Here is a 22,430-nt window from a genome sequence, read left to right as displayed (position 1 = left end):
AGCTTTCAACATATATTCTAATTTCTTACCTTGCCTTAGAAACTAAATTTACACAGTTCACCCTGTATTATTTCCATGCTAAATACTAGTTGCATGCATTTATTAAACAGGAGCATCCTTATGAGAAGATTTATGAATTTGTTCTGGGACATAAAATGAGAACCAGATAGTGATTTCCTCACCTTAAACTGAAATCCTTAGCATCCCCTCATGATATTGTATGGCAAATCTTTAAGCATAAAGTATGTTCTGGGCCTTGTGTAGTTCAAAGTGGGAGGACAAAATCATCCCATTCTCGCTAGCTTTGAAAATAAGCAGAATTCTTACACTTACCTTAGCTCTTGTTTGAACATTCCATTCAATTTATTGGAATTTTTTAAAATGCTGCATTGCAAATGTAATACCGAATGAAGAAAACAAGTTAAATCTTATTTAAAGCAATTATCAGTCTAATTATTGCATCAGTAAAAAAAAAACAAAACAAAATGGTACTTTTAGTCAAGGCATGAAATACACATAAAATCTAGCTATTTTCCTATTATTCTTTGAGCACTTTCAAGTTGGAAAATACATTATAAAAAACTGAAAGATTCTGCTAAGTTTGCTCATGGAGTACTTTTGACAGTGAAAATCAGAGAAAGATTAATAGCACAGTTATAACCACTGGGACACAAGAATCATTAAATGATAGGATTGAGGACTTCTCTGGTGGCGCGGTGGTTAAAATCCACCTGCCAATGCAGGGGACACAGGTTTGATCCCTGGTCCAAGAAGATCCCACATGCAGTGGGGCAACTAAACCTGTATGCCACAACTATTGAAGGCCTGGCTCCTAGATCCCACGCTCTGCAACAAGATAAATCACCACAATGAGAAACCAGCACACAACTAGAGGGTAGCCGCTGCTTCTCACAACTAAAGAAAGCTGGCACATGACAATAACAATCCAGTGTAGCCATAAATAAGTAAAATGAAATTTTTTTTAAGGAATAATTTTTTTTAATTGGGGATTTTTTAATTTTATTTTTTATTTTATTTTTTAATTGGAGGTTAATTACTTTACAATATTGTGGTGGTTTTTGCCATACATTGACATGAATCAGCCATGGGTGTACATGTATCCCCCGTCCTGAACCCCCCTTCCTCCTCCCTCCCCATCCCATCCCTCAATATTATCCCAGTGCACCAGCCCTGAGCACCCTATCTCATGCATTGAACCTGGACTGGCCATCTATTTCATATATGATAATATACATGTTCCAATGCTATTCTCTCAAATCATTCCACCCTCACCTTCTCCCACAGTCTTTACATCTGTGTCTCTTTTGCTGTCTTGCATATGGAGTCATCATTACCATCTTTCTAAATTCCATATATATGCGTTAATATACTGTATTGGTGTTTTTCTTTCTGACTTACTTCGCTCTGTATAATAGGCTCCAGTTTCATCCACCTCATTAGAACTGATTCAAATGCATTCTTTTTAATAGCTGAGTAATATTCCATTGTGTATATGTACCACAACTTTCTTACCCATTCGTCTGCCTATGGACATCTAAGTTGCTTCCATGTCCTATCTATTGTAAACGGTGCTGCGATGAACATTATTTATACACACACATACAAACAAGAGTTAGGGCTCATTAAAATTATTTCCTTGATAAAAATAGGGGTACCTGCAAACCAGTCTTTCTTTCCATTGTGGTTTTCAAATATACCTATTTTCCCACCCTGAATAGAAAACAAACTTAATATAGGTTATAGCATGCAATTTTTCCTTTAAAAAAGGAAGGAGAGTAGGTATATTTTTAACAAATAAGATTTCACTGTACATACACTTCTGCCTCTTCTGTGTGTCACTTAATGATGTACTTGGGAGATACACAGTGCAAGTATTCCAAAGCATGTTCCTACCAAAATTTATTTAAGCATCTCTCACTTGGGTATATTCAGGGTGTTTCCAGCTATTGCTTTCACCAAAAAACAAAAAAATCCTGCAATAACCATCTGTACATACATCTTTCCAAACTTATATGAATATATTTGCAGAATAAATTCCTGGAGTTAGAATTACTGGGAAGATGAGAATATTTTTAATTTCAAAAAATTTTCAAAATTGACCAAATATAAAATGTGAGTCCTCAGTTTGGCAGGGTGTGGAGGACCTTTAGTTAGCAGGAGTAAAGCCTGGTCCTGGAGGATATTTTGGCAAAGTGTATGAAAAAACCTCTAAAATGATCAAGCCTAACCTACAGACTATAAGATAATAGTCTCTTATTTTGAGCCACTACATTTTGTGCTAATTTACTACAACAGCAATAAAAAACTAGACAGACAGTATCAAAACTGCTCAGACAACAGAAATGGACAAAAGCCAATCTAACTTTTCAAAAGATAGATTTTGCAAAACTTGTACCTAAAAACAACCCTGGCTTAAAAAAGATCGTACAAAGAGCTTTTATGGGCCTATTGGAGAACTCACAGGAAAACGGTGCTCATCAGGATGGTAAGTCGCTTACTACATTTTCTAAGGACTTGTACCCATCTGTTTAACTTGGCGTTGTAAACTGGGAAATTCCCTGGTGGCTCAGATGGTAAAGCGTCTGCCTGAAATGTGGGAGACCTGGGTTTGATCCCTGGGTTGGAAAGATCCTCTGGAGAAGGAAATGGCAACCCACTCCAGTACTCTTGCCTGGAAAATTCCATGGACAGAGGAGCCTGGTAGGCTACAGTCCATGAGATCACAAAGAGTCGGACACAACTGAGCAAAATCACTTTATGCAAATACAATGTACTGCAATTCCAACTTAATTGACAAGCTCTCATGATATGTTTGCAGAAAAGATGGAGAAATTTGGCTGAGTGAGAGCAACTGGGTGGATGAGTAGCCTAATAATCATAGCCAAAGGGTTCAAATTAGTGAATCCACATTAACCCTGGGGTGGGTCTTAGTGCAGTACCTCAAGCCTTCCTCCTTGGCTTTCCTCTACAGTCCATCATTTAAATCAATTTCTTGGACAATGACGTAGGACACTTTACAGTTGATTCAAAGCCAGGTGGGATAGAAGGTGTTAGGTTTCAGGATCAAGATCTAAAAGGTTCATGCTAGGAAGGATGGATCTGTAGACGGAGAGCAGAGCTGAGTAGCCAACAGGTACTGATCCTCTCTCTTGGGCTTGCTGTTGTGGCAGGTGTTTTAATCGACTCAACAACCCTGGGAAGTAAGGTTACACAATCATTTCCACATTATAGATGAGTGGTCTTGGGATTGCCCCAGGGTCACAGTGCTTTTAACACTGTTGAATTTCACAGGCGGAGTTGCTTGCAGGCTATAATGGCAGCTTTTAAATATGTGAAGAACCATCACTTGAGAAAAATTATAGATTGCTCAAATAGATCTCAGGAAAATAAACTACAAAAAGTGTGTGGAAACTACAAAGCAGACTGTGACCGAATACAAGGAACAGCACTCTAGTGAAGAGTAAGGCTGGCCCAAAGATGGAATCCCTTGGACGTGTGAAGTATTGTGTTCCCAGCCAGGATAGGATGGAGACAGTACTGGTACATGGCGTGTGAGGTTGTGGTAAGTCAATGATCAATGTTCGTGCTGAACTCAGAGCATTGACTGGCAGTCTGAGCACAGTACTTTTTAAAGTGTCTCTTAAATTTGCAATAAAAATGCATAGAAGTGTTTAAGCAAACGCTCGGCATTGCCTTCGGAGAAGGCATTCCAGTACTCTTGTCTAGAAAATTCCATGGATGAAGGAGCCTGGTGGACTGCAGTCCATGGGGTTGCTACGAGTCAGACGTAACTGAGCAACTTCACTTTCACACATTGGAGAAGGAAATGGCAACCCACTCCAGGGTTCTTGCCTGGAGAATCCCAGGGACAGGGGAGCCTGGTGGGCTTCCGTCTATGGGGTCGCACAGAGTTGGACACGACGGAAGTGCCTTAGCAGCAGCAGGCATTGCCTTAGTCAAGTAGAAGACAACTTTGGGGGCCTCCCCCGAGCTCCTCACTACTCCTTTTCTCTCACTCTGCCCTCAGCGGGGAGAGGCAGTGCCCCTAGCCATGCTTGCACCTCATGACCTCTGCACCTCAGTAACGGCACCTGGGCACCTAGGACCCAGCTGGACTCCTAACAGTTTCTCCTAAACCACAGGCCATGGGCTCAGTTTCTGTGCATTGCTGGAAATTAATGTGGTAACCACAGGCTTTGTACATGGAGGGCAGAAAACATCAGACATTGAGAGAAACAGGAATTCTGTGTTCAGAGGGGTGGAGATGCAAGACCACCTGGCCTGGAAGGAAAGTAGCCTCTGGGGACCAGCTGCCTGGGCTGAGGGTCTCTGCCCTTGGATCCTGGCCCTCTTTCTGGCCCTGGCGATGCTTCCTGCCCTTTCCGCAAGTGACATATCTTACACGCCAAAGCTCCCTGGTGCTTTTCCTCAGGCCACTGTGAAGTAGGCTTCTGTTGTTTGCAACTCACAGAGATTTTGTTTTTTCCTGGCTGCGCTGGGTCTTCACTGATGCGTGTGAGCTTTCTCTACGTGAGTGGGGGCTACTCTCTGATCTGGGCTTCTCATTCTGGTGTGTGCTCAGCCTTCAGTGGTTGTGGCGAACGGGCTCAGCTGCTCTGTGGCATGTGGGATCTTCCCAGACCCAGGAATTGAACCCATGTCCCCTGCAATGGCAGGTGGATTCTTAACCATTGGACCACCAGGGAAGTCCAACCCACAGAGATTTACCATGACAAACCCCATCACTAAGCGACGATATATACAAGTCTGTGCAGAGAATCCAAGCAGGAGGCCAGGAAGGTGCCCAGGGAAGCTGCTGGGATGAGAAAGTTGTCAGGCAGCCCCTGCCTTCACTCTCTCGGGACTGCGTGTACCCCATTCTCTACAGGTGCCCCCTGAACCCCCTCAGCTGAGCAGCTTCTCTGCTCCATCACCTCACACAGGACCATGTGCCCCCCACCACCACCACCACTGGCCTCCCAGCTTCACTTCCCTCACTGATTCCATTGTTCCTGGATTCTCTGTCCTTGGGAGACAGTGTTGATTGCTGGGCTCAGGCCAGGAATTCATATGGTTCCATCAGCAGTGGACGAGGTGGGTCACCTGGGAGCTGGGGCTGCCCCTCCAGGCATGTGGACAGAGCGGATTCTGTGAAGAGCGTGAGGGTGGGGACGAACCTTAATGATATGACTGCTGGGCCGGCAGGTTGAAGGGGATTCAGGCTTCAGTTAGCTGCACATCTTCTAATCGTGAGGAAGCTCCCTTATTTCTCTGGGACCTGGTTTTTTCCTGTAAACTTAAAAGGTAGAACAAGAAATAATAATTATTATTATTTATTGAGTATCTTCCATGTGCCAGGTGCCCTTGTAAAGATCTTACATGAACTAATTTAACTTGTTTATTGCCTGTAAAACATTTAAGACAGTCACTAGAATGACAACCTCATTCCAACCTTCAATAAATTGATGTATAATATACAACTCTCAATTTGCTGGACTTTTACCCTAATGATCTTATAAAACAGAGGAACATCTCCATCTATTCAGATCACATGCCTGATATTTGTATCCTCACATAAAATTTTTTCTGTCCATTAATAAGGTTTTGATGTTTAGGCTTTCAAATCAAAGCTATCTTATTTCCAAAATAATGGAAATCAATTTATTTATTTTAGAAATGATAATTTATAAATATATTTATAAATGATAAATAACTTCCTTCCTTTATCATAGTTCAGTCACTCAATCGTGTCCGACTCTTTGCAACCCCAAAGACTGCAGCACGCCAGGCCTCCCTGTCCATCACCAACTCCCACAGTTTACTCAAACTCATACCCATTGAGTCGGTGATGCCATCCAACCATTTCATCCTCTGTTGTCCCCTTTTCCTCCTGCCTTCAATCTTGCCCAGCATCAGAGTCTTTTCAAATGAGTCAGTTCTTTGCATCAGGTGGCCAAATCTTGCCCAGCATCAGAGTCTTTTCAAATGAGTCAGTTCTTTGCATCAGGTAGCCAAAGTATTGGAGTTTCAGCTTCAGCATCAGTCCTTCCAATGACTATTCGGGACTGATTTCCCTTATCACAAGTCATACCAAAAACTTCAATCGATACAAAGCCTTATAAAGTAAGAAAGTGAACACTCCCCTTCACTGCTCCCATCTTGACCCTAGAAATAACCATTCTTAATGGTAAAAATAAAAGAAAAGAAAGTCATTTCCACTTTTCTGAAAAAGATTGGGAAGTTAGCAAAGTGGGGAAACTATGTGGGTGCTTTAAGGGCTTGGACTTGATGCCACTGAGCAATGCGGTCCCACCCTCCTCCCCTGCCTCATTCCACTGCCCTCCCCCACCACGGTGGAGCAAGAGAGCTGAGTGGGTTGCACTCTGTGTTCACCTGTCAACTGTCTCCAAGATAAGTGAGGTCACCTGTCCATCTAACAGTTTTGTGAAGGCTGTGTGATGTCATGTGTATGAAAGTATTTGCAAACCAGGAAATCATATACAATTGTTAGTTATTATATCATATCATCATACATGTTGATTTTTAATATTAATCATTATAATAATAGTTAGTTTTAGAAGATTTGATGATACCTCTGGAGCCATTCTTATTACATTTGGAATTTTCTCCTCATAGCAAGCTTTTTCAAGCTCTGAGGTTTAAACAAAACTCGAATTTATGTGACTCTCAGGGCATCTGAAAGTGGCTGCAGTCATGTGGGGTAAATATCTCACAATGGAAGAAACTGCAGCCCAAAGTGCTACAGCCCAGACACAGCCTTTGGGACTAAGAGATTTTTTTTTTTTTTAAGCTTCAACATCACTCAAATACTCACACACACACACACAACTTTAAATTTTTCCTTTTCGTGGAATGGCAAAAAATACTAGATTAATTTTTTTCCTTTTTTTCTCTATGTTTAGTTTCCAATTTCACCTCCTACTCTGTTCTTTATTTGAAAGCAATAGGTTCCTAACTCTCAGCTGTGAAAATAAATTACAGCAGAGACTGCTATTTTCCTATCCAGTCATTTATTCATACCCTCCTAAAAATCTAGACATTTAAAAATGTACAATTCACAATCCTCAAGTTTCTAGTTAAAAAAAAACATTTCTGGATGTGCTAGGAACAAGAAAATGTGATTCATAATCATGAAAAAAATGAATCAATAGAAATGGACTCAGAGATAAACGAGACACAGCAGCAGTTTACAGGCAGCTAGAACTTTCGGGTGTAGCCTTCCTTGGGTTGGACTTTTTCATAGGGGCATAGGGCATAAAGTAGCCCATATTTTATTAGGTCACATAAAACAGTTCCTCTCAATCTTATGACACCTCAGCTAAAGGCCTCTGTGCGCACCGCAGAGTGAACTTTGTAGCTCCCCTTGAGTGACTGTGCTCAGATTTCTAGTTAAGTTTGGAGAAAATTGAATGAATGTGACAACTCTGTGTGTATCTTTTCACAGCACTGCCTGTCTTCTGTTACCAAGTGCATCTTGGGGAGCTAAGGTGAAAACAGTCATGGACACTGGAGGTGAAGGGCTGAAGATGGTGCCAGGTGGTTCCCCAGTTGAGCATGTCCCTTCTCTAGAGTGGCCCTGAGATCACAAGGAAAAACCCCTTGCCCTCCTCTCCAGAAGCCCGCATCACATTGAGAAGACAATCGAGCATGTCTGGCTGGTTAATAATGATATTATAATCTGATATTTATTTTAATATAATAAATGATACTTATTTTTCACATATGATATTTCTTTTTCTTTTTTTGACTTACTTCACTCTGTCTGACAGACTCTAGGTCCATTCACATCTCAAAATGATCCAACTGTTTTCCTTTAAATGGCTAAACAATATTCCCATATATATGTACCACATCTTCCATTCATTTGTCAATGGACACTTAGGTTGTTTCCACATACTGACATATAGCTGATTCACTTTGCTGTGTATCAGAAACTAACACAATATTGTAAAGCAATTATCCTTCAAGAAAAAAAAGGTAAAACATAAAATAAAATCATGTCTTCTCACTGCTACTAGAAAAAAAATAATAACGATCTAAAAGAATTCTTTTATTTATCTCCGAGGGTGTACTGAAGAGTGCACCTGGAGTCAAAAGGCAATAAATTATTAACTGACAAAACGATTTTTGTAATTAAAAAAAAAATAGGCCCAGCATGCTGGGACCAGAATGCCCCCCTAGAAATGGAGGCCGGTGGGGGAGGCGCTAGGCCCCTTTGGGGCACCGCCTTCTTCCCATGGCTACCTTCAGTTCAGTTCAGTTCAGTCACTCAGTCGTGTCCGACTCTTTGCGACCCCATGAATCACAGCACGCCAGGCCTCCCAGTCCATCACCAACTCCCGGAGTTCACTCAAACTCATGTCCATCGAGTCAGTGATGCCATCCAGCCATCTCATTCTCTGTCGTCCCCTTCTCCTCCTGCCCTCAATCTTTCCCAGCATCAGGGTCTTTTCAAATGAGTCAGCTCTTCGCATGAGGTGGCCAAAGTATTGGAGTTTCAGCTTTAGCATCAGTCCTTCCAATGAACACCCAGGACTGATCTCCTTTAGGATGGACTGGTTGGATCTCCTGGCAGTCCAAGGGACTCTCAAGAGTCTTCTCCAGCACCACAGTTCAAAAGCATCAATTTTTCAGCGCTCAGCTTTCTTTATACTCCAATTCTCACACCCATACCTGAACACTAGAAAAACCATAGCCTTGACTACACGGACCTTTGTTGGCAAAGTAATGTCTCTATGTTTTAATATGCTGTCTAGGTTGGTCATAGCTTTCCTTCCAAGGAGTAAGCGTCTTTTAATTTCATGGCTGCAATCACCAGCTGCAGTGATTTTGGAGCCCAGAAAAATAAAGTCTGACACTGTTTCCACTGTTTCCCCATCTATTTGCCATGAAGCGATGGGACAGGATGCCATGAACTTAGTTTTCTGAATGTTGAGCTTCAAGCCAACCTTTTCACTCTCCTCTTTCACTTTCCTCAAGAGGCTTTTCAGTTCCTCTTCACTTTCTTAAATGCGGTGGTGTCATCTGCATATCTGACGGCTACCTTCCCCGCCCACCAAAAAATAAAAATAAAAGCGAATGTGAACCCGGCCCGAGCTTGCGGGGGGCGGGCCCGGAGGGGCGGTGCTGGGCGGGGCGTGACACGCCCCACCTCCCGCGTGTTGAGCCGGGCGCTGATCCGGGTGCTGATCCAGTAGACGCTGTCTCCTTCTCGCCGATCTGCCCCCGGCTCCTGGCAGAGTCGCCGTCGCGCCCGGGCTTCCGGGAAGGGACAAGGAGCGGTGCCAGGGCGGCGGGCAGGCTATGCCTCCAGCCGCTACGATTCCCGCCGGCGACCGCGCGCCTGCGGCCTCGGGGGCGCAGCGGGGCCCCGGGGAGGCCGCGCTTTGAGGGCCCCGGTGCCTAGCGGCCGCGCCGGAAAACCCCGGGGCCGGCACTCGCCCGTCTTCCGACTCCCTCGCACTCGGACGCCCAGCGTCGCCTCACTTCCTCCGCCGCCGCCCGCCATGGCCTCCGCCGCTCGCAAGGGCGCGGGCTCGGGGCGCAGGCGCCCGCCGCCGCGCCGGGCACTGCCCGGCTTGTTGCTGCTGTGCTTGTGGCTGCCCGGCGGCCGCGCGGCCGGCTCGCCCTCCGCGCCGCTGTCCGAGCTGCATGCGCAGCTCTCAGGAGTGGAGCAGCTGCTGGAGGAGTTCCGTCGACAGCTGCAGCAGGAAAGGCCGCAGGAGGAGCTGGAGCTCGAGCTGCGCGCGGGCGGCGACCCCCAGGAAGGCTGCCCGGGCCCCGGGGGCGGCGGATACAGGGCCAGGCCCGACGCCATCATCCGCACCAAGGACTCGATCGCGGCCGGCGCCAGCTTCCTGAGCGCACCGGCGGCCGTGCGGGACTGGCGGCAGTGCCTGCAGGCTTGCTGCCTCGAGCCGCACTGCTCCGTGGCCGTGGTGGAGCTGCCCCGGCGGCCCGCGCCCCCGGCCGCCGCGCTCGGCTGCTACCTCTTCAACTGCACCTGGCGCGGCCGCAGCGTCTGCAAGTTCGCGCTGCACCGAGGTTACAGCAGCTACAGCCTCAGCCGCGCCCCGGAGGGCGAGCAGGAAGGCCTGGAAGTCGGCGCCCCGGCCCTCGCCCGGGCCTCGCCTCGGCTGGGTAAGCACACCACCCGAGGCCCGGGCCTGGCCGCTTGGGCCCTGCTGTCGCTGTCCGTGTACCTGTTTGTGGCTGCGTCTGGGAGACCTGCCTAGGCAGGACCGCTGGGCCTTCCTCAGTCAAGTCAGAAATGAAACATCCGGCTTTGATGTCTCAGTCCTAGGGATGGTTTTTGAGAAACCCCCAGTAGATTGGGTGGAAGCGGGCACGGTGGACTGCTTCTGGAATTTTTCAAAGCTTAGGGAGGAATACTGATCTGAAAGGATTCACAGAAATTCGATTTAATGGAAGAGAAAAGTTCAGAGGGGAAAGTCTAAAATAGTCTCAAAGGTTCTTGTAAGGTATGGTTTTTGTCAAGTAATTACAAGATCAAAATCTAATTAGATGCCAGATTGCTCATAGCACAGCCTTATTTCTTAGGTTGGCTCTCAAGATTCATGATTCCACCTAAAGTTGCACTCATCAGACAAAATTGGGAAGGGGTTAGGTCAGGTTATTTTGAAGTGGGTCTAACTATTTCTTATGAATTATGGTTCTCTTTTTAAGGAGTGGGGAGAAAAGGAACTTGATTAATTGAAAATAAAGTTTAAAGCATCTCTCTTTTGAAGAGGAGCTAAAAAGGATGCTTTTCGTTTGATGGTTTTTATTCTGGGGATGATCAGAATAGAATTAAGACCCAAACAGGAGGGAGAAAAAATGTGGCAGTTGGAGATAAAGTCTCTGGAAATGAAACCTTGATTGGGCCTACTTATGCTCAGCTGAGTGTGTTTGGTTGTACTCTGTTGCTCTTTGCTTTATGATGGCGCAAGAGTGAAACCATAGCAAGACTAGAGGAGCGTAGCCTCAGCCACTTTGGAAATCCGGAGTCTCCATGACCTTTAGGTCCAAAGAGAAGGGTCTGGAAATCTGTGTCCACAATGGCTCACCTCCCTTCCCACCTCCAGTGGAATAAACATCCAAGGTCACCCAAGATTTCTAGGCCTTGAGGCACATACTGCACAGGACCCCAAAGTTTTCTCCCTGAAGTGGAGGCGGGAGGCACTTTCACGTGCATCCCTGAGCCCACCCATGGCTGTTTCCCACACATCTTTCCTCTGCCCAAGCAGGGACTCAAAAATAAATCCCAGCACCAATGAAACAAAATCCCTTTCCCTTCTCACTGCACAACTGGAAGAAACCAGCATTGCCAAATTTAGCTTTCTTATAAGCCAGTGGAAACAGAAAAGAAAGTGAAAACAAGGAAAGAATATATCCACCATGGGGCGTGGGGAGGGGACTTTAGTTTATTGTAGAAGTTTTTGAATCATTTTTTCTTCTACTTCCTTTTTTGACCTTTCTTTCTCTGGGTGGGGGGTGGGGGGACAGTTTGTCTAGTAATTCACTTTGGAGATGTTCAAGGGTACACCCAGATGACCACTAGGCTTGGTCCTTATTCGGGAAAAGAGCTGCTCTGCTCACAAGTTCTTTGGATCCCAGGAATATGGACACATGGAAGAGTGCTGCTTGGCCCAAATGCCCTCATTCTGTCTGCAGAGAGGGCAAAGGTCACCCTACCCAAGCGTCTTGTGTTTTTCCTGCCCAGATCCCTGTGCTTCTGAGACTAAATGGTTCCTTCATGAATGTTTTTTTGTTTTTCTGAAGCTTGTGAGCACATGTAGGAGCATGAAAATGGTTTAGAAATCTACAGAAAATGTTTTAGGGTCCATTTGAGGTGAATACAGGGATCATGAAAAAAGGGCAGGGGGCCAGGTGGAATTGCACAGTACACAATTTAGCGGACCCCGTCAGCCCTGCTTGTTGTTATAGCAGACCCCATCAGCCCTGTTTTTTTGCAGACCTTTATTGAATTTGATAAACAGCCCTGCTATAAGCTCCTTAGACACGTGAACTCACTCTGTCCTCACAAATCTGTCCTTTCCAAATCTAGGTTCTCTCGTAATCCCCAGGGTACTCAAAGCCTTGGTGAGCCTGCCCAAAGGTCTTATAGCACCTGCTTTGTGGAGCTATGAATTTTAAGTTGTGAGCTGTGCTGGGTGAGTTGTGAGTTGTGAATTGTGTGAGTTGTGACCTGTGTTTTGTGGAGCTGTGAGCTGTGTTATGTGAGCTGTGAGCTGTGTTATGTGAGTCGTGAGCTGTGCTCTGTGAGTTGTGAAGCTGTATTCTGGGGCAGCTTGAATGCTTTCTCCAGCAGCATCAGGCCACCTGGAAGTAGAGATGCCCTCAGTCGAGTTTCCAGGGTGAGACTGACTAAGCAACTACTTGGGTGCTGGGAAAATGTGGGAGGAGTGGAGGACGCTAGAGAGAGGGGTGTGCTGAAGTGACGCACTCTGCCTGCAGTCGTGTGCAAAGGGCAGGGCAGGGGGCTTGCGGTCCTGAGTCCTGAATTTGAGAGCCAGCTCTTCTCCACGAGGGTCTCTGTTCATCCTCTTATGACTTGAGTGGTGGCCTTGCCTCCCAACTGGGCTGTCATGAGGATCAAGGGTGGACATGTTTTCTGAATTAGAAAGGCAGTTCCCATGCACCTGATGTCACTACGTGACCTTGGCTGTATTGTGTGGCTGACTGGAGGGACTGGGGGTCTATGTTTTCTGATGAAAGTGAGGAGCAGCAGGAAGGAGGGAGTGGAACAGGTAGGACCTCAGAGGACCCGGAGAATACAGTCTCCAAGAGCTCAAGGGCCAGCACCTTTATGCTCTTTCCACTGGATATTCAGCCTGAAAACCAGGATATCTGGGCAAACGCTGGGTAATCTGAGAAGTCAGGCTTGCATCTGTATTAGGGAAAGTCAGTGTTGGACAGCGCTCTGCCATCCCCTCTGTAAACCCATGCATAGCCACCTCCGGTCTCTCTCTCATCTACTCCAAGGGCAAAGGAAAGACCTGACCAGGGAAGGTTCAAAGCTCATTCCTCCGTGAGTGCCTGACCTATTGTATGTTTCTCACATTTTCAACCTCTCCCTTTTGTGTTATAAATAAATATGACAAAAGAGTTGCAAATAATTATGTAATACTGTTGAGATAACCAGGGGGAATACATTGAGACCGGCAACTCTGATCACACACAAATTCCAAATGGGTTAAAGAATTAAATATTTTTTTAAAAAATTAGGCCATACGTTACTCCATACATAGAAGATTTGAAGAAAATAAATTCACTATTACACATCTGGGGGGAAGATAACTTTCTAATCAATTAAAGAGATCACAAAGAGAAAGGATGTCGTGTACACATGTTTTTTAAAACTTCATTATGTCAAGAAACAAAAGAAATTGCAAATAGAAGTCTAGGAAAATATGAGACCAATGTATTTATTATGTTAATAGTAAGCTTATGAGAATCAGAGGCTTCCCTGGTAGTCCAGCTGATAAAGAATCCATCTGCAATGCAGGAGACCTGGTTATGTGAATTAGTAAGAAAAACAAAAAGAAGTAGGCAAAGGATATGAACACAGTTTCCAGAAGAGGATATTTAATTGATAAACATGGAAAAATGTTCAACCTTAGAAGTAATCAGAGAAATGCAAATAATACCAGCTTACTGTTCCAGGTGGCTCTAGTGGTAAAGAACACGCCTGCCAATGCAGGAGACCTTAGAGACTCTTTCAGTCCCTGGGTCAGGAAGACCCCTGGAGAAGGAAATGGCAACCCACTCCAGTATTCTTGCCCAGAGAATCCCATGGACAGAGGAGCCTGGCAGACTCCAAGTCCATAGGGTCACAAAGAGTCGGACTCAACTGAAGCGACTTAGCACACACATGCACTTTATTACACTGGCAGTAATAAGTTTACTTAAGAGCTACATTGGCATGCATGTGGAGAACTTATACATGGTCACTGAAAGTGTACATTGAAATGTCTCTTTTGGAACTCAATCAAGAAAGATATCAGAGAACATTAAAATATTCATTCTCCTGAGATGTGTTTTAAGGAAAATGATCCATGCTAAAGAAAAGTATGAGCAAAGAAATTATTGTGGCATTATGTATGATGATGAAGAAACTTGGTAAGAAAGTAATGTCCAGTAGTAGAGGCTAGGGACTTAAAATGACAACTGTGAAGTTTATACAGTGACAAAAGCAATGGTAGGATGTATGAATAAATATCAATAAGTAAGAATACATCAATCCGTTCCATTCTGTTCAGTCGCTCAGTTGTGTCCGACTCTTTGTGACCCCGTGGACTGTAGCCTACCAGGCTTCTCCGCCCATGGGATTCTCCAGGCAAGAATACTGGAGTGGGTTACCATTTCCTTCTCCAGGGGATCTTCCCTACCCAGGGATTGAACCCAGGTCTCCCGCATTGGAGGCAGACGCTTTAACCTCTGAGCCACCAATGCATCAATAAGTTAGGTTAAATTCTGGATGTAACTTTATATTTACTGTAACTAGAAAACGTGAGTGCTTCCAAAGTTTGGTGGGATAAGTGAAGCCTTTCAGTTAGATCTGAGCTGACATCTCAACTGACAAATGTATCACTTGTGTGGTCTTAGGCAACTAAGTTAGCCAATCTGACCTAGTTTCCTCAGAGACTTGTGAAAATTGGGTGAATTTATGGCTCAAAAATGCTTCATGTGATGCTTGGTACAAAGAAATCACCCAATAAACATTTCAGTTCAGTTCAGTCGCTCAGTCGTGTCCAACTCTTTGAGACCCCATGAATCACAACACACCAGGCCTCCCTGTCCATCACGAACTCCCGGAGTTCACTCAAACTCATGTCCATCGAGTCGGTGATGCCATCCAGCCATCTCATTCTCTGTCGTTCCCTTCTCCTCCCGCCCCCAATTCTTCCCAGCATCAGAGTCTTTTCCAGTGAGTCAACTCATCTCATGAGGTGGCCAAAGTATTGGAGTTTCAGCTTTAGCATCAGTCCTTCCAATGAACACCCAGGATTGATCTCCTTTAGGATGGACTGGTTGGATCTCCTTGCAGTCCAAGGGACTCTCAAGAGTCTTCTCCAATACCACAGTTCAAAAGCATCAATTCTTCGGCGATCAGCTTTCCTCACAGTCCAACTCTCACATCCATACCTGACCACTGGAAAAACCATAGCCTTGACTAGATGGACCTTTGTTGGCAAAGTAATGTCTCTGCTTTTTAATATACAATCTAGGTTAGTCATAACTTTCCTTCCAAGGAGTAAGCATCTTTTAATTTCATGGCTGCAATCAGCATCCGCAGTGATTTTGGAGCCCCCAAAAATAAAGTCTGACACTGTTTCTACTGTTTTTCCATCTGTTTCCCATGTTACTTATTATTGGGCTTCCCTGCTGGCTCAGTGGTAAAGAATCTGCCTGCAATGCAGAAGACCTGGGTTCGATCCCTAGGTGGGGAAGATACTCTGGAGAATGCAGTGGCTGCCCACTCCAGTATTCCTGCCTGGGAAATCCCATGGACAGAGGAGCCTGGCGGGCTATGGTCCCCAAGGTGGTAAAGAGTTGGATGTGACCAAGCAGCTAAACACCAACATTAATTACTATTATCGGCAGCTCAGATGGGGAAAGACAAACATACACACCAAAAATGAAGATGATCATATTAGGGTTGTAAATAATTTTTTCCTGACATGTTGCAATTAAGAAAAATGCACAATGAAGAAAAAAGGTCACAAAAGCAAACAGAAAAATAAAGATGGATTTTGACATTTAATATCTAAGCCTCTTCTCTTAGTCTGGCCCCACTTCCATATCCTCAGCCTTGGCTGTTGGTGCCCACGCAGTAAGACCCAGATTCCTCTTTATTGTCATTAAGGCGTTGTTCAGAGCAACATGTCGAAAATCAGAGTAGTTAATATACCTCTCTGCATAAAGTGCTACCTTGATATGCTCCATCAAGATAGATATGAGTTTTATTTCATCTCTGTGGATCATACCAAATATGCTTAATCTTCAAAAGAAGCCAGTGTTTCCAGAGTACTTCACGTTGGCTTATTACATTTTTATAACAAAAACTCAGTGACATTTAAGCTTGTTTTTCATCAAGTCAAATATTTTTTGAATGATGGCACACTCCTTTCCTCCTTTTGTTGTTATTTGTTTATTTTTAAGACCTGTTTCTGGCTTAAGTTGCATAAGCCAAATCACTCTGGGTTGTTTTATTTTTAAGATTTTATTTATTTGTGTGTTTATTTATGGTTGTATTAGTTCTTCATTGCTGCACGCAGGCTTTCTCTAGTTTCAGTGCATGGGCCTCTCATTACGGTGGCTTCTCTTGTTGCAGAGCTCGGGCTCTCGGGCTCAGTAGTTGTGTATGAGCTTAGTTGCCCCACTGCTTGTGGGAGTTTCCAGACTAGGGATCGATCCTGTGTCCCCTTCCATCGCAAGCGGATTTTTTAACCACTGGACCATGAGCGAAGTCCCAGCTCTGACTTATTTTTAAATACATTATACAGTGTAATTTGCCTGGACTTAAACTGAGGAGGAAATACAGTTCTATTATTTCTGATACAACGACCAATTTAGAGGATATGAAGATTTTACTGTGTTCATAAACCATATCTTTAAGCTTCCCTAAGTGAAGAAAGCTGATTGCCAAAGAATTGATGCTTTTGAACTGTGGTGCTGGAGAAGACTCTTGAGAGTCCCTTGTGCTGCAAGGAGATCCAACCAGTCCATTCTAAAGGAGATCAATCCTGAGTGTTCATTGGAAGGACTGATGCTAAAGCTGAAACTCCCAATACTTTGGCCACCTCATGCGAAGAGCTGACTCATTTGAAAAGACCCTGATGCTGGGAAAGATTGAGGGCAGGAGGAGAAGGGGACGACAGAGAATGAGATGGCTGGATGGCATCACCGACTCGATGGACATGAGTTTGAATGAACTCCGGGAGTTGGTGATGGACAGGGAGGCCTGGCGTGCTGTGATTCATGGGGTCGCAAAGAGTCGGACACGACTGAGCAACTGAACTGAACTGAACTGAAAGAAAAGTGACTAATTTTTTTTTTCTTCCAGGAGGGCCAGGATTAGTTCTATAATATGTGCAGTATTTCCAAGCTTACCTGATTTTTCCATCTTAAATACTTTTGGTTAAATCTTTGAGGGCCTAGGACTTCCCTGGCAGTCCGGGGGTTAGGATTCCTGTCTTCTTCCACTTCCGCAGTGGGCGAGTGTTCAGTCCTGGTTGGGGAACTAAGATCCCACAAGCTTTGCAGCAAGGCACAAAAGATTCCAGAACTGTAATGTAGTAAACCATTGTGTGGAAAGTGATGAACCTTCCAGAAGCAAAGGAAAGTTCTCTATAAAACTAAAAGACGGCCTATTACTAAAGCAGTTGTCATCTCTCTGCTTCCCTGGGAGAAGCAGAATAAAGTCATCAGGCACTGGCTCTTTGCTCAAGGGGAAAAAAACAGACCAACTGTCTAAGGCAGGGGTTGCTTGTGTGGCATAATTTGATTACTAGTCCTCATTGTTTTAAATGACTGTGAAAATGGGACTCATTTTCTCAATAGGAATATGTACCCTTCGGCAACAGCAAGAGTGCTGATTCCTTGTGTTAGTCGCTGAGTCATGTTCAGTTCTTCGTGATCCCATGGATTGCTGCATACCATCCACGCGTGCGATGGTGGGATGTCCTCCACCATCTCCTGGAGTTTGCTCAAACTAATGTCCATTGAGTCAGTGTTACTAGCTAACCATCTCATCCTCTGCTGTCCCCTTCTCCTCCTGCCCTCAACCTTTCCTAGAATCGGGGTCTTTTTCAATGAGTCAGCTCTTTGCATCAGGTGGCCAAAGTATTGGAGCTTCAGCTTCTGCATCAGTCCTTCCAATGAACATTCAAGGTTAATTTCCTTTCGAGTTTACTGGTTTGATCTCCTTGCAGTCTGAGAAAATAAAAGAGTACTGCTAGATTCAAATGTCAGGTTTCTGTTGCAGAAATCAGTACTCGAGAAACCAAGCACCCCACTTGGAGAGTTGGAGAACTCAGGTTTATTATGCCAGCAGGCCCAGAGGAGTTAACACTCTAAGCTATGAGCCCCAAACAAAGGAATTACAGAGTTTTTATAGACAGACTGTAGTGGGCAACACTAGCTGTTAATAGGCTGGTTTAAACTAAGGGGTTTCGCACGTGGGGGAACAGTGGTCAAGATTGGGGGGAAGAATGACTGACCTGGACAGGCATGATTAGGCAGGTTTACAGGGGCTGAGTGATTGCAAAGAGCAGGGCAAGGGTGAGCAAGATAAGCTCCAGTTCCTAGTATTGCAAGTCCCCACTTTCTGAGACTACGTGACCTACCCTAGACTTTGCAAGGGGCAAGCTGAGTTACAGAGGCAGGAGAAGAAGGTTACGTAAAACTTTAACTTTTCCTCTTCAAGGCAGTGGGTATCTGGATTGGCCCTTTGAAGTTTGCTTGCGGGGCAACTTCAGCTGTGCAGAATGAGAGCACTGTCTTAGCAACATCATTCAAACTAAGGAAGTCCAGGCCAAAATTCGGATCAAGTTTTGGTGCGAGAGGAGAAAGGAGATAGTGGATGCCAACAAGGATGTATTCTGAAAGCCTGTGGAGTTTCTTCCCAGCTAAATTACGAAGTTTCTGGGATTTCTCTGGTGGCTCAGTGGTTAGGACTTCACCTTCCAATGCAGCGGGGGGTAGGGTCGGTGGGTGGGTGTGCAGGTTTGATCTTTGGTTGCGGAGCTAGGATCCGACATCCCTCATGGCCAAAAAACCAAAACACGAAACAGAAGAAATACTGTAATAAATTCAATGGAGACTTTAACAATGGTCCACATCAAAAAAGAAATTACTAAGCTTCATCAAAATATATGTGCATTTGCATAAGTTTACTAATAAGATGCTTAAATCAAGTAAAATATCCACAGTTCTGATCTTAAGAATGTTTTCTGTATCTGATGGCTTCTATCAACTATCCCTGGGGCAGCTGTCAATCATGTTTAATATTCAGTGGACACAGTGAGACTTACCATGAAGGAGAAAAGCTAAATATCAGTACACACTTGTTTGCTATTACTTTTTAGGATATCTCAAATTCTGTGTCAGCTTCCCTTATAAAAACTAGTAAGAAGCTGTGAACCTCTTCTGTTTTCCTAGATGAAAATTGGATTCCAAGAATTTCTATGTGAATTTTATGTGAATCCAAGAACTTGCCTTAACTTTCCAGATTTAATTTATTGCAACAAAAATAAGAAAATAACTTTCAGTTGCTATACATCCTCTTGGCAAAAATATCTCTCATAATAAATGAGAAAAAATAGGGAATCATCTCTCTTATGAATTATATATTTTCTTTTGCAGAAAAGGACGAGCCTCCACTCAGCAAAGCTGGGCAGGATGTGGTTTTGCATCTGCCCACAGATGGCGTGATTCTGGACGGCCGAGAAAGCACAGATGACCATGCCATTGTCCAGTATGAGTGGACACTTCTGCAAGGTGACCCGACAGTGGACATGAAGGTAATTCATGTTGTAATTGTAAAGAAAATTAATGTTTCAGCAAAGTGATCTTTCTACTTATGTTCCCCGAATGTCTGTAAATTGGCAGAAGTGTAAAATGGAGAAAGCTTAAAAATGATTGTTGAAAAGGTGTCTTATTATATGAATTTACTTTTCTTCTGAGTAAACAGTGATCCTGACCATGTGTTTTGTTCCTTTTTTTTGGCCACACCGTTCAGCTTGTGGGATCTTAGCTTCCCAACCAGGGATGGAACCCAGGCCCTTGGCAGTGAGGGCATGGAGTCCTCAGCATTGGACCACCAGGGAAGACCCTGGCCATGTGTTTTAAAGCTTACCTTCATTCTTGCTTTTTTGTCGACTTCTCCAGAGCACATAAAATTTTCAAGGGGAAAGACTCATGCTTTGTTTTGTTGACTCAGATTTAAAAATGTTTTTAAACATTTAAGAAATGTTAAAAGCATTATATGTTTTCCTTTCTTCTTTGTTTCAGTTCAGAGCCCGAGTAGAAAATATGAAAAATACAAAAGAACATAGAGAGGAAAATAACAACAAAATGAACTTACTCTTCACATGATCCAGAAAGCAGGCGTCTCACTTAGCATTAGGCCTGCCTGAGTTAGTTGAGTTAATTAAGTGAGGGGAGTTTGACATCAAGGGCTAATATCAAGTGCTCCTCACTAATTTTCATAAGGCTTACCTGGGCTGGAATTGCAGCCAATGGGAATGAGCCACTTGTCCAGTGGCTGCTGCTGCTGCTAAGTCGCTTCAGTTGTGTCCAACTCTGTGCGACCCCATAGATGGCAGCCGACCAGGCTCCGCCGTCCCTGGGATTCTCCAGGCAAGAACACTGGAGTGGGTTGCCATTTCCTTCTCCAATGTGTGAAAGTGAAAAGTGAAAGTGAAGTCGCTCAGTCGTGTCCGACTAGTAGCGACCCCATGGACTGCAGCCCACCAGGCTCCTCTGTCCATGCAATTTTCTAGGCAAGAGTACTGGAGTGGCTTGCCATTGCCTTCTCCGTGTCTAGTGGCTACCTACACTCAATTAAGTTGTAACTGACATGCATTATATCAGTTTCAGATGTAGGACATAATGACTTGATATACGTATATATTGTGAAATGATCATCACAGTAAGTCTAGTTAACATCTGTCACCAGACAGAGTTACAATATTTTTTCTTGTGGTAACATCTGTTATGATTTACTCTCTTAGCAACTTTCAAATATGAGACAGTGTTATTGACTAAAATCACCATGCTGTACATAACATCCCATGACTTATTTTATAACTGAAAATCTGTATCTTTTGACTCCTTTCACCTAGCCCTACCCCATGCCTCTGGCAACCACCAGTCTGTTCTCTGTATCTCTGAGCTTGGTTTGGGGTTTTTTGTTTGTTTGTTTGTTTGTTTTAGATTCCATGTAAGTGTGAGATCATACAGTATTTAATTTTTCTGTCTGGTTTATTTCATTTACCATAATGACCTCAAGGACCATCCATGTTGTTGCAAATGGCAAGATTTCCTTCTTTTGGTACACTGTATTTTCTTTATGCTTTTATCAGTTGATGGACGTTTAAGTTGTTTCCATATCTTGGCTATTGTTAAGTAACACGGCAGTGCACAAGAGGTGCATATATCTTTTTAAATTTTTATTTATTTTGATTTTGGCTGCTCTGGGTCTTCCTTGCCGTGCACGGGCTTTCTTTCGTTGTGGCAAGCAGGGGCTACTCTCTAGTTGCAGTGCAAGGTGCTCATTGCAGGGGCTTCTCTTGTTGTGGAGCACAGGCTCTAGAGTACCCAGCTTCAGTAGTTGCAGTGTGGGCTGCTTGTGGCCACAAGGCACGTGGAATCTTCCTGGACCAAGGATCGAACCCGCATCCCCTGCATGGCAGGCAGATTCTTAACCACTGGACCACCAGGGAAGTCCTATATGTCTTTTTGAGTTAGTGTTTTTGTTTCCTTCAGATAAATACCCAGACGTTGAATTGCTGTATCAACAGAGTCTTCGGTCATTAGGAAAGTGGCTTTTTATTAACCCTGCTGGGTCTCTTTGTAGACAAGAGTATTTCCTAGCTTAGGCAGATGAACTTCATCCAAATCACTCCAGTTCAGAGAAGGTGGAGAAAAATCTGTGTTGGTTTGCCAGGGCTGCCATAGCAGAGTACAACAGACTGGATGGCTTAAACAACGCATTTCTCATAGTCCTAGAGGCTGGAAGTCCAAGGTCATGGTGTCGGCAGGTCTGCTATCTTCTAAGGCCTCTCTCCTTGGCTTGCAGGTGGCTGTCTTCTCCTTCCTACATCTTCACAGGCTCTTCCCACTGTGAGGAAACACTGATTTCTATTCTCTTGGGGTGAAAACAAGAACAGTAATCAGCTAGCCCCTCAAGACTTATTTAAACACGTTGATTTATCCAAAGACTATACAGTCTTAGAATTGGACCAGACCTTCGACCAGCATCTTACCCAGTCTCCTATCCATACAAGAGCCCCTGCTTTCACCTCCTTTCTGGTGGCCATCCAATCTGCCTGGCATTTCCAGAGATGAAAGCTCACTAATTCACATCATGTCCTATGACATCTTTAATCAGCTCTCATTACTGGGCCAATAGGATGTGCCTCCCTGTTACTTCTATGCATCTATGTTGGGTCTTCCTTTTGGAAAAGCACTGAACACATATTTTTATTCTATGCAGCAGTAATTAAAGTTTGGGTTTTTTTTTTTTAATGAATGTCACCACTGGAAATGGTCTTCTCAGAAACCAACACTCCCAGTTCTTACGATGTTCCTCATATGAATTGGTTTTTAGACTGTCCACCATCCAGCCTTTTTTAGATTTT

General features: G+C 44.2%; 1 protein-coding gene across 7 annotated transcripts in view; it reads left to right on the top strand.

Annotated features, from left to right (window-relative positions):
• The first annotated feature begins 9,203 nt into the window (after positions 1–9,203).
• LRP11 (LDL receptor related protein 11) overlaps positions 9,204–22,430 on the top strand; it is an 88,065-nt gene continuing 74,838 nt past the window's right edge. For all 7 annotated transcript variants that reach the window (XM_088840819.1, XM_055433847.2, XM_055433841.2 and 4 more), the window contains exons 1-2: positions 9,204–10,182; positions 19,432–19,589. In XM_088840819.1, coding sequence (XP_088696945.1) covers positions 9,549–10,182; positions 19,432–19,589 — 792 coding nt within the window. In that variant the 5' untranslated portion in view covers positions 9,204–9,548. The remainder of the gene's footprint in view (positions 10,183–19,431; positions 19,590–22,430) is intronic.

This window comes from Moschus berezovskii, chromosome 10 (genome assembly GCF_049115385.1).
Source record: "Moschus berezovskii isolate FMDL1 chromosome 10, NW_MosBer_1.0, whole genome shotgun sequence".
NCBI classification, from domain to species: Eukaryota; Metazoa; Chordata; class Mammalia; order Artiodactyla; family Moschidae; genus Moschus; species Moschus berezovskii.
This window is presented reverse-complemented; position numbering and strand designations above follow the sequence as displayed.